The 16,506-nt window shown below is 38.2% G+C and overlaps 2 protein-coding genes across 2 annotated transcripts in view; both read left to right on the top strand.

Annotated features, from left to right (window-relative positions):
* Positions 1-16,364, top strand: part of CCP110 (centriolar coiled-coil protein 110) — a 17,926-nt gene extending 1,562 nt beyond the window's left edge. Inside the window, exons 3-16 of the mRNA XM_031056500.1 lie at positions 672-828; positions 1,789-1,917; positions 2,879-4,316; positions 4,972-5,093; positions 5,230-5,413; positions 6,088-6,224; positions 6,549-6,665; positions 6,932-7,033; positions 7,314-7,430; positions 7,583-7,662; positions 8,263-8,325; positions 9,255-9,314; positions 9,890-9,972; positions 14,084-16,364. Coding sequence (XP_030912360.1) covers positions 682-828; positions 1,789-1,917; positions 2,879-4,316; positions 4,972-5,093; positions 5,230-5,413; positions 6,088-6,224; positions 6,549-6,665; positions 6,932-7,033; positions 7,314-7,430; positions 7,583-7,662; positions 8,263-8,325; positions 9,255-9,314; positions 9,890-9,972; positions 14,084-14,136 — 2,832 coding nt within the window. The 5' untranslated portion in view covers positions 672-681 and the 3' untranslated portion in view covers positions 14,137-16,364. The remainder of the gene's footprint in view (positions 1-671; positions 829-1,788; positions 1,918-2,878; positions 4,317-4,971; positions 5,094-5,229; positions 5,414-6,087; positions 6,225-6,548; positions 6,666-6,931; positions 7,034-7,313; positions 7,431-7,582; positions 7,663-8,262; positions 8,326-9,254; positions 9,315-9,889; positions 9,973-14,083) is intronic.
* Positions 16,365-16,460: 96 nt separating this feature from the next.
* Positions 16,461-16,506, top strand: part of VPS35L (VPS35 endosomal protein sorting factor like) — a 44,392-nt gene continuing 44,346 nt past the window's right edge. The window contains exon 1 of the mRNA XM_031056504.1: positions 16,461-16,492. Coding sequence (XP_030912364.1) covers positions 16,476-16,492 — 17 coding nt within the window. The 5' untranslated portion in view covers positions 16,461-16,475. The remainder of the gene's footprint in view (positions 16,493-16,506) is intronic.

Raw genomic sequence — 16,506 nt, 5'->3', positions numbered from 1 at the left:
GAGCGGCGTGCCAGGGAACAAAGCGTGGTCAGGCCTTGCCCGCCGCTGCAGGGCTCGCTCCGGTGGGGACGGGCAGTGAGAGATATTTCAGATATTTGGCCGCTTTTAGGGAGACATGGCTGCAATTGATTTATTTCTTTCTTTTTTGTCGTGTAAGTATTGGCGTCTGTTCATACAGGGATGTAGCGAGACGGAGGCTCACGGGAGTGAAACAAATTCCTCTGAGCCCCCTAAACATGTAAAGGCTTTTTTTTTTTTTTAATTATTTTTTTAACTCAATTGGGCTGCAGTTTTGTTTGGGCTGGGTTTTTGCGGTTTTTTAACAGTTGACAGGATCTGTCTTGTTGTGGAAGATCTCAAAGGTTTAGTCTTTGATGGAAATTATCTATAGCAGGTACAGTTTTGTAAATCCTGATTATCTCAATGCTTGCTTTCTTCTCTGTGTGCTCGTGATCATTCTTTTTGCTCATATATGCAGATTCTCCTTTCATAAGGGAAAATAACGAAGAGTTTTGCAGGCTTTGGTAATGATAGGAGGAAGAGAAACTTAATTCAGTTTTCTAGTGTAAAATTTGCTTCCCAAAACATAGTGACACAGAATTAGTGGTGATGTTGTTTTCCCTTCGATGTCTTGGAAGTACACGGAAGAGTAATGTTATTATTCTTCGCAGTTTAGATAACATGAAGATGGAGGACTATGAAATATTCTGTAGGAAGCATCTTTCCAGAATCCAAGAAGAGGCAATAAAAGGAAAACCTTCTTTGACTGTTCAGAGCAAAAATGTCTCCCTCATTCAATTCTATGGAGTTCCTGTGCTTTCCCCTCTGGTAAGGCCTTTTTTTATTCCTTTTCCTCCCTGGTGTGCTAACTGTGCTATTGGCACTGGCTTTGATGTGCACATGTAATGATTCTACTGAAGATGTCTGTGTGAGCTGTCATCTGACCTGCTGCTTAGTGTATTCTAAGCATTCCTAGCCTTACTCTTACAAAATAAGGGGTTAAATATACTTTTTCCCCCCCTCACACTGACTACATTTGCTTTAATTTTTTTAGAAGTTTTCTTCCTAAAGGGAGCACAATTGTTTATTATTTTCAATAATGTTACAGCTGGGCTTCACATAAAATCATATTGACATTTCAAATATTGAACATGTGAATTATTTTAATTGTGTAAAAAATGTAAATAAGAAATGCCAAGATAGTTAAAAAGCTTTTAATGAATTTTTTTTGCATATGTTTGCATCTTCCTCTAATGTATTCCACAGGCTTATCAATTATGTTAAGTCATTCTGTGCTAATGCAAACAGAGCTAAGCTGAAGATTGTTGGTAGTTCCTGCAATACTGCAGCTGACTTCCTTGTTTCAGTGATGGGAAGAAATGGGAGAGAGTTTCTTACAATGTCCAAAAATCAGGATGCAGATATAAATTGCAGATATATTGTCACATTCTTCATTTACAAGTGCATGGATGTTGAAAGGTTTTTTAGAAAAAATCTCTGAATCCTGTGTCAGATTGATAGCGTAGCATGTAATGTTCATGGACAATTTTATAAATGTGTTATAAATTCATGTTCATTTGCATGTGTGCCAAGAAGGCATTTTGTACACCTTCCCTTAAAAATTGATTGAGAAGAAGCTGGCATTTAACATATGCACAAAATTTCAGGTGTTTTCTGTTCTTCTAATTGTTTTGTTCTGTTTTTTTTCTTTTGAATTTATTTCTGTAATTGTGCATTGAAATTTGCATTTAGTGATGTAAACTATGTTTCTTACACTTTGTTTTGCAGCTCAGCCTTGAGAAGAAAAAGGAAATACAGCAGTATAAGGAGAAAGCACTGGAGCTAGAGAGCAGGAAGCGGGAGTCCCGGAAAAAAGCTTTATTGACTCGTGTTCAGGAGATTGTAGAAAATGTCCAGGTAGTGTTAGTCCTAAGCTGCCTCATAGATTTACAGAAAATCACTGCTTATAGACATTTTGAGAAAGTGCTGGGGTTTAAGTATTCCCCAGTATAAACTTGAAATGAATAGCAGTTAACTCTCCAGAACCAGCATTTGCTAGTATTTCATTCTGTGTGTCCTGATACTGATCATTTACTGAGACTCATTGTAGTGCATGGCCTTGCTTTTCACTGCTGCTTTTGCTGTATGTAAAAGACAGAGCTCACTGCTTCTTTTGTGAGAGTATTGGAAACAACTAGATTGTTAAAACAAGTGAACAACTCCCGTGTGTTAGAGCTGCTTTATTTGCAAGCTTATAGCTTAATCATAAAATAATCTATATGCAACTTTATGATTACAGAATTAAAATTACTTTCACAACAACTTGAAATTCTGTTGTGTGCTTTAAAATTTTACTGCAACTATTTTTTCTTTGCTGCTTCAATGATGAATTTAATAGAGGTTTTAATTTAAAAGACTACTATATACATCTAATCAAGGAGTTATTGTATGTCTTTGGAACAGCTATAATACAGCCTTTAGTTTAAACTGTTGCTTAAATAGTTAATACTGAGTTTGTTGAGTTACCAAGGTGGCAAGCAACACTTTGTAGTTTGCATTGTTTACTGAGTGTGTGTGGCAACAGTCAGCTGGCTTGGGGTTTGACCAGCAGACCAGGAAAGTATGTTCAATACAAAAATAATGTAAATTTGTTTGGGATTTTTTTTCAAATGTATCCTTTTGATAACTGAGACACAGCTCATAGGATAATTGTAGTGTGAAAATGCTTTTAAACAAATGCTGGCTGGAAGTAACATGTAATTCTCACTTAAGTAAAGTTAGTTTTTAATTTTTTTTTAAGTTCAAGTGAAGTTTGCAGGAATCTGAGATTCTGAGATTTCATTGAAAATCTGCCATTTTTTAAAATTTTCATTTGCAGATGAAGAAGGGACATAGCATGAGTGGTGTGAACACATCAAAGGCTGAGAGTTCTTGCCCTGGTTTGGATTCAAAGGCTTTGACTGACTTCACAACTCTATCAGATATCAATTCAGCATGTACTCCTGAAAGGCAGAGTTCCATGGACCTTGAAAAGTCAGAACTTAGACCATCAGGTACTTCAGGGCAAAGGACATCAAATGGGACAGAAGTAGTTAAAGCAGCAGAAGAAAACATTTCTTCAAAGCCAGGTGAGAGTCGCTTCTCGGAAGATGTGCCGTGTCCAAGGGCTGCATCTCCTGACAAGGCGTGTAACAAGGTCCCATCTCATGCTCTGCAGAAGCAGGAGGGACGAGTGGGGTCACCATCAGATGAGGATGTCCAAGATCCGTGTGTAATGAGTCTTCAGAACCTGATAAAGAAGTCTAGGGAGTACATAGAGAAAGAGCAGAGCAAGCGTACCTCAAAAAGCAATTCAAAGAGGAGTACGAGTGAAAGTCATTCGGATAAAGAAAATGATGGTGTTAAAACAACTGACTCTGTCAAAGAGAGGGCAAAGCTTACAGGCAGAAGTTGCACTGCTCAGACACTTGATAAACCTAGTCTTAATAAATCAAATACCCTTCTCCACTGTGCCTCTACTCATACAAATAACACAAGTATGTCCACTTTATCCAGTTTTTCTAAAGTAGACATACCTATGAGAGTTGGAACACCCCCCTTGGTGGATTCAGATTCAGATGAGGAATTGAAAAAGAATTCTATGTTTGAGCGTGACAGTAGCATTGTTAGGAGCCTCACAGGCTCTTATGCCAAATTGCCGAGCCCAGAGCCAAGCATGAGCCCTAAAATGCACCGACGGCGCCCCAGGCCTTTATCCATGGGACACATCATTATAAACAACCCTGTGAATGCTTATGAGCTAAGTCCTAAAGGTAAGGGTAGAACAATGGATTTAATCATGCAAGATATTGCAGATAAAAACAATGTGTCTGAATCAGTGCCAAAGTTCATGGTGGACTTCACTACAGTCTGCCCTGGCAGACTTCCAGGTGTCAGCAGGACACAGAAGATCCTGGCTGTGAATGAAATGAAAGCAGCTACTTTGGCAGAAAACATTAAATGTAATTCCCCAGTGGAACTCAATAAATCTTACGACGTGGAAAATCCATCTCCACTACTACTGCAGAGCAAGAATGTGCGACAGCAGCTGGATAATACTCCAAATGTTTCCTCAGCAAATGAGCAGTTCCCAGAAAATTATGAAAAGGTAAAACGTAGACTTGATTTGGACACTGACAACTGCCAGAAAGAAAACAGTTCCTGTGTTCTCAGAGTTGGAATGGAAGAACAAGAGAAGCAGTGGCTGCAAGAACAGAAATATCCCGTGGGATCAGTTTACATTACCAAGAATGCAGTCCTTGAAAATACGACAAAAGGTAAAAGATTTCCTGTGCTTGAGGGTTACTTCACAGTTTATAAATATTTTAGAAAAAACCCCAGTGATCATTAGTCATTGGTGTTTCTTTTCAGAAGTCTCATTTCTCTAATTTAATTTGACTTCACAAATACTGATTTCCCATTTCAGTCTAGGAGCTGGAATTTAGTTTTACTAAGACAATTGTCTTATGCCATGAGGTCTAAATAAGACTACTGAAAGAAAAGATAGCCCACATAAATGAAAATAAAACCGTATAGATATTTTCTTCAAATTCAAGACTGTGTTACATCTGCATGTGTCTCTACTAAATGAGGCTGAAGTGGCATAAGTAACATTAATTCACTCCAGCAAGTGTAACAATTCTTAGAGCTGTATTTTCCATGTCCCTGTTCTAATATAGGCTTTTGGTGTTACTGTTCCATCCACAAGTTTAGTTCACAAATATGCATGTGCAAATACTTTGAAGGACTAGTAAATGATGGGGTTCTGTGCAATACATAGTGGGAACTTGATATCAAGGAAACCTGATATCAAAGACATCCTTTTAACGTTTTACTGATGAGGCAGATTACCTCTAATAAAGGATGGATGTCTCTGGCAAAGATCATATAGAGAGTATTTAATATTTGATTCTTTGTTATGTATTTTCTCAGAAGGTATTTTAAAAACTAACGAGCTGACCTTTGAAGAAGTGAAAAAGAGACTTGAAGAACAGCATGCACAACAACTGTCGATTCTGATAGCTGAACAAGAGAGAGAACAGGAGGAATTGAAGGTAAGTTCAACAGGAAGAATAAGCAAAGGTTTTGTGTTGTTTGGAAGTTTTTCAGGAAGCAATTGAGTTTGAATCTATATTCTGTTGCTTTGCAGAGTTGGAAAAATAGTCTCATGATTGAATCTTCCTTTTGTAGGAACTGGAAGAGAAGAAGAGAAATTCAAAAGGAGAGAAGGTTACTACAACAGAAATAGAAATTTCCAAAGTGAATATTAACAGCAGGATGGAGTTGGAGTGGAGGAAAAAAAGTGAAGGTGGCTTGCTGGAAAGTGTGCAGTCTCAGCTGGAGACAGTCCATAACACAAACTCCACCAGCATTGGTAAAACTGGAAGGGAAGACTATAGATTAAGTGTTGTGATCTACTTTGTTCTACAGTGCTTGACTGGACCAGCTGTGTGGATAAGCGCGGTGTTCCTGCCCTAGGGCTGCTCAGGATACACAGAAGGCTGCTGCCCTCAGCTGGGGGCAGCATTTGTGAAACAAAAGCTGTTGCATCTTTGTGTCACTGCCATTTAGCACAGGTTCAGCCATCCTTGAACAGTTCCATGTACTGTGTTTGTTATGTAACTGTTTTAGGGCACATCCAAGGAAAACAAGCTAAGAATAGCCTCCTTTGATCAAGGATGAGGATGTGGATTTGCATCATGTCCCACAAGGATTATCCTCGTGCCATGTAGCTGCACAGCGCTGGGCCAGGTGGTCAACATTTGTGTAGGAGGTTTTGAGGGGCTCTGCCAGGGGTTCCTAACTGCAAGGCAGTACAGCTATAGCTGATGGAACACCTCTCACCTGTTCCAGAACGTTGTGAAATGTTTTGTTCTGTCTTTTGTTTAGCAAATTTTGCATGGAAATCAGTCAGAAATATTTAACTTGCTTCTTGCCTGTAATTGACCTTGCAGACAAAGCTGTGACCCTCGAGCTGAATGTATCCACAGACAGGCATTACTTTGGGCAGAAGTGTGTGTTGAACTGTGTGTTCTGTTTTCTATGCAGGTTTTGCTCATACAACACCCAACACCTTTTCTTCAACAAGTGAAACTTCATTCTATCTCTGGGCACCATCAGGTAGTGGAGTTATAAAGACCTCAGTATGCAGGCCAAGTAATAGGATCAAAACTAGGTGGATTCAGGTAAAGGAAAAGACAGATTTACTTTTATCTTAAAAGGCCCTCATTTTTTTGTAAGGCACTAGTAACAGAAAATTTTAGTATCTGTTCCTGTGTCAACTTTGATTGCATCAGAGAACTGTGTAAGTTATTTTTCTTACTCACATTTGCAAAATAATCATATAGCAATGTATTGCGTCTGCTAAATTATGGTGGGTACTTTGAGCCCAGTCAAAGCTTTATCAACAGCTTTTTTCTTATTGGAAACTTATGTCACTTGATGGATGTTATTTGATAAATAATTCATAATTCTTGCTTTTCTATAAAAAGTTTTGGATTTTTTTTAAGGTTTTCAGTCCGGAGATACAAATGAAGTTCGACAAGATCACAGCAGTGGCAAAGGGATTTCTCACTCGTAGACTCCTGCAGACAGAAAAACTGAAACATCTTAAGCAAACTGTAAAAGTAAGATCAGCGGTTTTTTTTTGTAATAGACAGCTTCTTCTCCTGTTTGTTTTTGTTCCTGCCTTCCATTGATAGATGAAATCCTGCATTTTCTGTTCTCAGCAGATTTTGGGGCTGCACATGAACATGTTTGAGTGCTGCATTGTTTAGTGTCACAAGGTCCAAGGCAAACAAAGAATCTGTTTGCTGTGTGTACTGTTTGTAATGATTGTTTTGTTATGAAGGGTTATGCCTGGTGTTTACTCTTATTTTCCCATCTTTCCCAGGATACTCTGGAGTTCCTAAAAAATTTTCAATCTGAAGCCCCATTGAAAAGAGGAACTGTGTCAGCACAAGATGCATCCCTTCATGAAAGAGTACTGGCTCAGGTGACACAATTTAAACCTTTTTTTTGGTCTTTCCTAGCTATTCTGCTTTTGTAACATAAATACATGAAACCTTGAGAGTGGCTTTGTTTAGAGTAAAACATTTAAAGAAGAGAAGATTCCATTTTTTTTGCTTGACACAAAATTATTTGATATCAAAAAACGGTTTTCAAAATTACGAAGTGTTTTGTTTAGATTGAAAGCAAAAAGAGCTTGATGTTCAAAACCATGGGCATGTAAACTTGATTGAATATTTACTGAACATTTCAATGATTCTTTCCAGCTGCGAGCTGCTCTGTATGACATCCATGACATCTTTTTCACCATGGGCGCGTCGGAGAGAATGAACATCCTGCGGCACGATCGCGAAGTCCGTAAAGAGAAGATGCTCAGGCAAATGGTGTGTTATCTCCCAGGGATTGTAAACTGCTGCAGGACTTTTAAGTACTGAGCCATTTTGCTTTTAAGAGATTCATGTACAATGTTTCTTAAATCTAAATTTTTAATTATGCTTTTGTAGGTAACTTTCTTCTGTATCCTCTTTTTTTTTAGGATAAAGTAAAGAGCCCAAGAGAGCGAGTGACACTTTCAACAGCCACACAGAAATCTCTGGACAGGAAAAAGTACATGAAGTATGTGCAGCTCTCCCATGGGTGGGGAGGGTTGGTAGAAGGGGTACAAGAAAAGGAGTAGGAGGCATAGGAAATAATGAGGAGTTTATGGAATAACAATTTCTTTGCAAGCTGACATCTCTGCTAGGAAGAATAAGTAAAAAGAGTAAAAAGCTTTCCAGGTTTATGGTGTCTTGCTAATTGTATTTTGCTCTTACTTTTAAGAGTCTTCCTGTTTGTAAGGAGAAAAATGTTTGCTCCAAGTTGTGCATTTACACTATAATGCAGTGGTGGATGCTTAGTTTATGGTTAATTTTGCAAATTGTAAAAAGTAAAAAGTGCCCCAAGTGATTTTATCTATCTAAAGTGCCCAGCAATAGAGACACTTAATAGAGTATCTCTGGCAGAGTTTTTGGGGGAATGGTAGCAGGCATTATCTTGGAACATGGTGGACACTTGTTACACTTGCTTCTGAATAAAGAAGTGATCATCTGTAGGACTGCTCTGGCAGTATTACATGTAGGTGTAGTTCCTCTTGTAGGCTTTCTCTGAGTGTTTCGGTTCAAGACCCGGATGATGATTTGCTAACTGAAATATGTTTCAATACTTTTGTTTCTCTAGGGCTTCAGAAATGGGAATACCAAGTAAAAAAATAATCATAAAACAAAAAACTCCTCAAAATCGGTAGGTGATGGTTACTTGTATTAAAATGCTTTTAAGAAACTGTCTTACAGTAATGTGATCTGTACTGTTGGTTTGCCATTGATCAGCTCAATTCCTGCTACTATTGTCATGAAAATTAATGAAATCTGATTTACCATGGCCTGAGAAAAGGGTCTATTAGCTTATTATAAGTTAGGAAAATATGTTTTCTTCAGAGTAATTTCTGAAATTTTATCTTCAGAAGTTATTTATTTATGGCTTTAAGTCATGGTGCTCAAGTTCAAGGTTTTTTTTTTGAGATGCTCTATTAAACTTCAGTTTGGCACTGCTACTTTTTCTAATACCTTTTACTTTGCAGTTGAATTATTGATAATGCTTATCTTTAGAAAGCTGTCAGAAAAGTAGTGGCTTTTTAATGTGAGGAAAATTTTGTTCTTTGACTGTGTGATTGTTTGCTCAGATCACAGAAACTACAGTGTTCAGTACATGTTGTTCAGGGAGATTACAGCTGCTCTCTTATGAGGCCTGTCTGCATGTTTATCTCATATTAAAAGTCAGATACCTGGCATCTCTTAAAAACAGATGTTATCCCCTGTTTACCCAAAAGCTTTGAAGACATGCTGTCTACTCATACAGTTCAGCCTTCAAGGACTACTGTAAGCAATTCAGCCCTTTTTCCTGTGTGTTCTCATCAATGACTGGGAACCCAAGGCGCTGCTGAGGGACATCTATCTGTGTGCTTTTTTTGTTTCTTTGTTTTAAATAGTGGAAGTAGTCATCCTATGCTGGATTTTCAATTCCAGCCAGTTTGCCTATGTGTCATTTTCATTACAGAACCTGTTAGCCTTCCTGAAATTTGTTATGTGAAAGATGAGGCACAATTTAGTATTTCTTGAGAGGCTTTTATTTTTAAAGGGAAAAAGCACTAATAAAAGTTTGTGTTTTAACAGCATACTTCAACCAAACCAAGGACAGAATGCTCCAGTTCATAGACTGCTTTGCAGACAAGGGTAAGAGCACAGCATCTTTCTAGCCTAAAGATGAAACTAATTTCAAAGTGCAAGAACAGTGATTGATGAATAATGTTTACACATAATATACACATAACAGTACAACTGTTGTTCAGAGTAAAAATAATTACTTGTCTCAGTATTTTGAGAGAGTGATGAAGCTTTGTTTTACCTTATACTGCAGGAATATATTTATTGTTGTCATCTTCTTGTGTATTGTCTTCATTTACACTGTTCCAACATTTCTATTTGTAACATTCATTCCATGAAGCTTTGCTTCCACTTAATGAAATACTGTATTTTAATATGTGGACTGTAATTCCATGGTATCCAAACTAAATCAGTTTCTTCAATAGCGTTTTTCAGTCTGTTTATGGGGAGATGTTCTCTTACTTAACATGTCTATGTAAACCATAATAATATCAATAGGAACTGTACTGGTGGTCAGGAAGAGGCTCTGTGGGACATTGTAAAAATGTCTTCATGCCAAACACATTTTGATAGTGTCTATATTTTTGTATACAGTCTTTCAACTTTATTGCAAGTGACTTATTAACTGTTTTATATTTAATTAGAACCTCTAAGGCCTCAGTGAATGGGGTTGAGCAAAATAGAAGGAAGGCTGCAGGGAGCAGAGTGCCTAACAAGGCTGTTTCAGGTGTGTAGAAAATTGGTGCTTGGATCTTATAGTAAATAAGTTTCTAGTATCTAGACAAAGTAAATTGGCAATATATTGTTTTCCTTTCCTTGTGCACCTGCTTTGCTCTGCCTTAAGTTTAACCTATCTCTCAAACAAACCTGTGCTGGTAACTGAACCATCCACTTTCAGATTCTATAGACATAGTGTATAGAATGTGCTGCACAGCTCATTTGCTTTCACTCACTGGATGCCCAGTCATAAAAGAGATTGCCAGATATATTCACTGGAACTGTTGAGAAATTGCTAGTAGTCAAAATAGACTTGGATTAGAATCTTCATGTCATTTGGTTCTAAGTTCTGCACACACATCTTCAGCATGGAGCATATTTAAAGGACAGGAAGGACAGTTTCCAACTCCTCCAACTCATCATACAGTCCTAAAATTTACATATATATATATATATATATTCCTGTAGCATCTTACAGCATGTTTATGTCTTAATAACCCAAGTTTAAAAGTGGAGCATTTTGGTGCTACCATACAGAGATTACTGATTGGTTACCTTTTATATAAAAGGTTTGATAATAATGCTGAACCTCTGATAAATCACTATGAATGGTCTTACACAATTTCTATTTTTTTAATTAGATTTTCAATTTCTTAAGTGGTAAGCCTAGATTTATCAAAAGGTAAAGTGGTTGATAGGTTTTAAAAATATTTAAGATCTGAATTACACTTTGTTCTCAAAGGAGAGTTCCACAAGTCAAGGATAAAAATTGGGAATTTTGGGGCTTAATAAGGGAAATGTTTAATGTAGTAGGATTTCATCTGTTTTCCATAATACTTTAAATAATCTGTATGTGTTAAGGATCAAACCTTTCCTATAAGGGAAATGCTTATTTATTGGTGCCCCAGAGCAGTGCTGGCAGAGAGTGTGTGTGAGCTTGAAGGCAGTGTGTTTTACACTGGTTAAATGGGATGTTTTCCCAGATGCTGCTTTGTGAAGTCAAAAGAAGTGGCCACAGAAGGATGTACAGTGAGGCAGAATGCATAAACACAGATAGCATTGCAGTATCAGAGGGGGAGATAAAAGGCAGGTGATGAGATCACAACCAGAGTGTGTTCATTTATTTTTCTGTACTTAGTTCTGCTGTCATCACCAAAGTAGAGCAAGGCAGTTGTTTGGTTGGGCTCAGTGACTCTACAGAAAAATTAGCAAAGATAATAAATAACCTTCCTGAAATATAAAGCAGAAAAAGTAAATAATATAATTTTTGCGACCAGAGGTAGCCATTAAGGCAAGTGTTCATCTGCAAGTTTGCTGCTGACTAGTAAAGGAGCATGCTGAAAAACAGGGACAACAAAACAATCAAAACCTCTGCTAGTTACAGTATTACAGAGGTTGTAAAAGAGTAGTAGTGTTAGGTGGTGTCAGGGTCAGGTCTGGCACTGATTCCAGGTTTGGATCCTATCCCCAAACCCATGTAATTCCCACTGAGCTCATAATGAAACCACAGTGGTGTTTACATTGTGTCTGGCACCAGACATCCAGTTAAGCATTCAACACTCAGAATTCTGTGTTGGCAGCGTGTGCTGCTCTGCTCAGGAAGTCCCCAGGTTTATCTTAGTCATAATTACCAAAGTTGTGACAGGTCATACTTGGCAATGAAAAAACTCCTTTGGGATGTATCTCCAAACTTCTCTTTGCCTTGTTGCTGTTTGTCAAATATTTGGAAAGTCACTGAGTGCCTTCTGCAGTGGCCCTCTTGGAACTTCAGGCAGGTGTGGCTAACCAGTTTTATGTGGGTTAGTTCTGGCTGCTCAGTGTAGCCTCACGTAGAGCTTGGACATCACCCATGTTCCTGTGGTGCAATACCAACACCTCTGTGTGCTCCTTCAGAAGTACGTTAGACTTCTTGCACTGAATGAATAGAAATGCATTCTGAAGTTGTTACATGGGCATGAAAGAAACAATTTGCATAATTTTGCAATAATGAAAGAACTGAATTTAAATATATTTAAATAGAGTATGGTTTCCTTAAATATGGATGAAATGTGAATAGTGAAAAGTTTGGCAGTATGTTAAATAGGGTGTTGATTTAATCTGTTTTCTTTGTTCATTCCTGACTACCAATTAAATTTAGCTTATTAGAGGGGCAAAAAGGGAAGGAGGGCTAGTAAGATACAGTTGTTATAATTATAAAGACGTACAACTTCAATATGACACAAACCTTCAGAAGAAAATAACATACTTGTCCAACGTTTTTTTCTTTTGTTCTCCTGATTGTTGTTTTAAATTCTATATGCAAAGTGCTTTGCAACTTTAATACCACTCAGACTGATTGTTTTTTGTTTAGGAATCAAGTGGCAATCCTAAACTTAGTTTTTGTTGGTTTTTACTCCTTGAATCCAAAGTTCTGTGCTTAAGAGAAAAGCACAGACTTGTAACAGTATTTTTTTTAAGTTTAATTAGTTTAAATCAGGCTGAGCTGTTCCATCAGTAGCTTTCAAGGGGTGCCAGGCAGGGCATCTAATGAAGTCTGATTGTGTTAGAAAGCGGTTGAGATTAGGTTGCTCCTACAACAAGGCCTGTTCATCTCCTCTCCCCAGTTTCCTTTTCCTGTGGAAAGGAAATAGAGGCAGGAGGCACACAGGATATCTGGGTGGTGGCAGCTCTTGGCCAAGCCAAGGGCATAACTTGCCCATGTGAGGTACGGGGCTGTGAAGTGTGTTGGCTTCAGGAAGCCTCAGACCTGCTGTGTGTGAGTAGCAGGTCTGTCCTTTGTCCCAGGAGAGAGGCCTCATGTGATTGTCCCTTGTTTTCAGAACTGTCACTGTTTTTATTCAAATTTGCCTTCTTCAGTTCCTTAGGCTAGATTGCTGGGGTATTTTTGCACACTGGTGTACTATTACTGTAATATCCTGTTCCTTGTGGGACATTTTTCTATAGCTTGGAGGACACTTGAGGTGAGTCAAGGGGTAGTGTTAATCACTGAAAAGGCTGTGTCTGTCAGCCTGGTTGTCTGTCCTCTGAGATCCCAGGTGATGTGAAGAGCACAGCACTGGGGAGGGCAGGGCCAGTGAGAATGCCTTTTGTGTCCTGGGAACCTGTGGAGATGTGAGGGCTCTGGGAATTCCTGCTTTGGCCTGTGCTGATCATAGCCCTGGGAATTTACTGCTTTGGCTTGTGCTGGTTGTAGTCCTGGGACACCTGTAAGTAATCACGGCAGCTCTGAGCAGGAGTAACCAAAGAGCCCAAAAAGGACTGGCACTTCCTTTGTCACCTTCATTTACTGCCTGGTAGTCATTCCTCTTCCATGGCTGTCTTCCATTCCCACTGCTCTGCACCTGTGACATGGTTTTCACTGCTTTGTGGAAATGTTTGCTCACACTGCTGCACTGTCTTGATAACTGCTTGAACCTAAAGAATGCTGAGTTGTGCTGCTTAGCAGCCTGCAGTGCTGAACCCTCATTCCTGGAAGATACTTGTGCTATGCATACTACAATATGGATTTTTTAATATATGTATGTATGTACTTGCTCCCTCTGGAAAGACTTATTTGTTTGTTTATTTATTATTTTTTTACTTAAGCATCCTTCCTTTTATAAGGGCTCTGCCTGATGATTTTCATACTGCATCTCTAATTCTGATTGTCTTATTGACATATGGGAGCCTACAGCTGTCTCTTGTTTTAATTAATATGACAAAAGGAAAGAGTTATGTTAAGTATTCAGCTTGTATGATATTTTTTAATTTATTTTTTTTAAAGTAATCCATGGCATAGTTAAACTTAACCAAGATCGATGAAATGGCTGATTATGCAATAGTTCTTTTAAAAATTTGTAAATTGTGGTTGTACTTGTTTTAGAATAGCAGAAAAGAAGATAGAATAGTTACCAAGTAAGGCAATACTATAAAATGTCACTACTTTTAAACCTATAGGTAGTTTTCATAAGGTTTTTGGGGTGTACCATTATGAAAACTGTCATTTAAAAAGTAGTCACTGAATGCATAATACTGCTTTAAAAAAATTGTCCTGATTTTTTTTGGCTATTTTTGTTGGATAATCCTGTTTCAAAAACCATTACTACTAATTGTAATATGGTAACGTTTCTACTTATTTTTAGGAGCATATGCAGGAAGAACCCAAAGAAAGAAGCCAAATGTTGTGATAATTTAAGAAGACAACATTCACTGGGATAAAATGGCTGTGTTTTAATGATGGCTTTGTCAGCACCGATTTTTAATATTGCATCTTCTTTACATAGATGTATATTTAGACATCATAAACCTACTTTGTCATTTTCAGATGACACATAACACAATCATATTGAAGCTGCTTTGAAGCTCTAATGCTTGTGGGAAAATTGCATGTTAGAACTTGTGTACAGACTAGTATTAATGTATAAAAGATTCATAATCTTGTTTATTTAAAGACTAGCACGGGGCAACATGAAGGTAATTTGTGACTTTTTCACACTTTCTAATTCTAGTGTCTTACATGTGCTTTTTGCATTACTTAAATTGCAATTTCTGTGTGTGAGTGCCACCATAAGTAAGTCATGGGTATATATTTAGTTTCATACCATAAAGTTAAAGCAGCTAAATGTGAAAAGAATCCCCCGAACTTAATTTAAACAAAAGTGATCTTTCAAATCAGTGAGTTTGTCAGCAGCTGTTCTGAATGTACTTTCTGTAGGAATGAGATTAGCTCAATTTCAGTACTAAAGGCCTTGTACCAAATGTTTTGCATTTCTCTGAGCTGGACAGATGTGGTCCAAATTCACAGTCAGGCTGTTGGACAAACATCCACTGATCAAACCAAAAATGTCCATCTATATGTGTGGTAGATCAAACCACTCTGCTGAAAGGGCCCTGGGTTTTTATTGCCCTGCTGTCTACTGCATTTTCTTATGGAAACATCTGTCCAACATGGAGATGTATATGTTCTACAAAAACTGCAGAAGGTAAAATTTTAGCTGTTTTACCATTTCAGACTTAAATAGTTATTTCAGTCTGTAATAGTAATTCAGATATGTTACATTTAATGGATGAAGTGGCAGTTTTTCTGAGTTTATCTTCTGCTGTGTGATCTAACAGGCCCTTGTACTGAAGTCATGATTTCTGCAGGTGGGGAATCCCTACTAAATCCCAACACTTTTGTATTTACGAATATCTAACATTAAAAGATCATGGTCATATTCTACCTTAGTCTTCCAACTGATGGATATTATCCATCAACTTGAGGGGAGCATCATTCTGCACCTTCTTTTAATGAACTTGAGACGTGATATTAACAAAGTTCTATAGAGAAAAGCTCAGCTGTATAATCCTTGCAGTAGAGAACTGACTGCCAGAATGTAAATTAGGTTATGTTTTGTTACTTTCCCAGTGTCAATACAATACAACACACTAAACTTTGGAGGCTTTGTAGTGTGTTGACATGAATGTAAGAGAAGAAAGATTAACTGAAAATTTCATTGTGGTAAATAGCATGAAGGAGGAACATTAATAATGGGATGAGGACAGTTATTTCATGGGCAAGTGGATTGGCATCAGCCTGTGGCTTTTATCTGCCCCCAAGTCTGTCCTCTGCAGCTCGTGATGCTGTGTTATACCAGGCACTAAGTTACCCAAATTGCATGCTTGCAAAATGGCACAAACACTGCCCCAGCACCTTGAAGAATGACACTGCTTAGTTTGTTTGAAAGCCTGGGGCCAGGGGCTTCCCTGATGGTGAAAATAGAAGAGTTTAACCAGTGGAAGACCTGCCTCCTTCGTACTAATGCTGTGGTGCTTTAAAATCCCAGCTGTAGTACAGAAAATGCCCCAGGCAAGTTTCCTGCTTATCCAATGGGCGACAAAGCTGTGTTTTAATTCCCAGTTTTCCTTAGGAGTGGAAAACATCTTGAGAGAAAGAATTTACAGTGACAAGAGTAATCTGTGTCACAGATGACAGAAGGTGCTGTTGATATGGCAGCACTAAAGATTGATGTTTTTAATGGATGTTTGATGTGCTGTATTTATTATTAGCATAGGCAATATGTTGATGCACAGATAGGTTTAGTGTGTTAGTAAAAATGAATGTTTCCCTTCTCTTAGGGTTTCACATCTAAACCTCTTGTTCTTCAAGCATGTTTCCAGTGTGTAATAAAGCATTATAGCACAAGGGTCTTTTTTGTTTTTGTTTTTGTTTTTAAACTTTCATGAGGCCTTTCTCTTGGCAAGTGCCAGAATTTGGTTTTGTACTTGCTGTTTTGTATTTATACATATTTATCTTTTTATTTTGTGTGGAATTGTGATACCATTACAGAAGTCTATTTATTTTTGTACTTTGTTTTACTTTCACCAGTCTGGCTTTTTACTTGACGCGTTCTGCACAATAAACTCTAAACCTTTAACAACAAATGTGTCTCTGTGCTCTGTGCTCGGCCCCCTCAGGCGTTTCCCGCGCGCGGGGCGGGCCGGGGCTGCCGGCGGAAGGCGCGGCCACGCGCGCTGTCATGTGACCGGCGCAAGATGGCCGCGTTCCCCTGGTGAGGCTCCGGGC

This window comes from Geospiza fortis, unplaced genomic scaffold (genome assembly GCF_000277835.1).
Source record: "Geospiza fortis unplaced genomic scaffold, GeoFor_1.0 scaffold237, whole genome shotgun sequence".
NCBI classification, from domain to species: domain Eukaryota; kingdom Metazoa; phylum Chordata; class Aves; order Passeriformes; family Thraupidae; genus Geospiza; species Geospiza fortis.
This window is presented reverse-complemented; position numbering and strand designations above follow the sequence as displayed.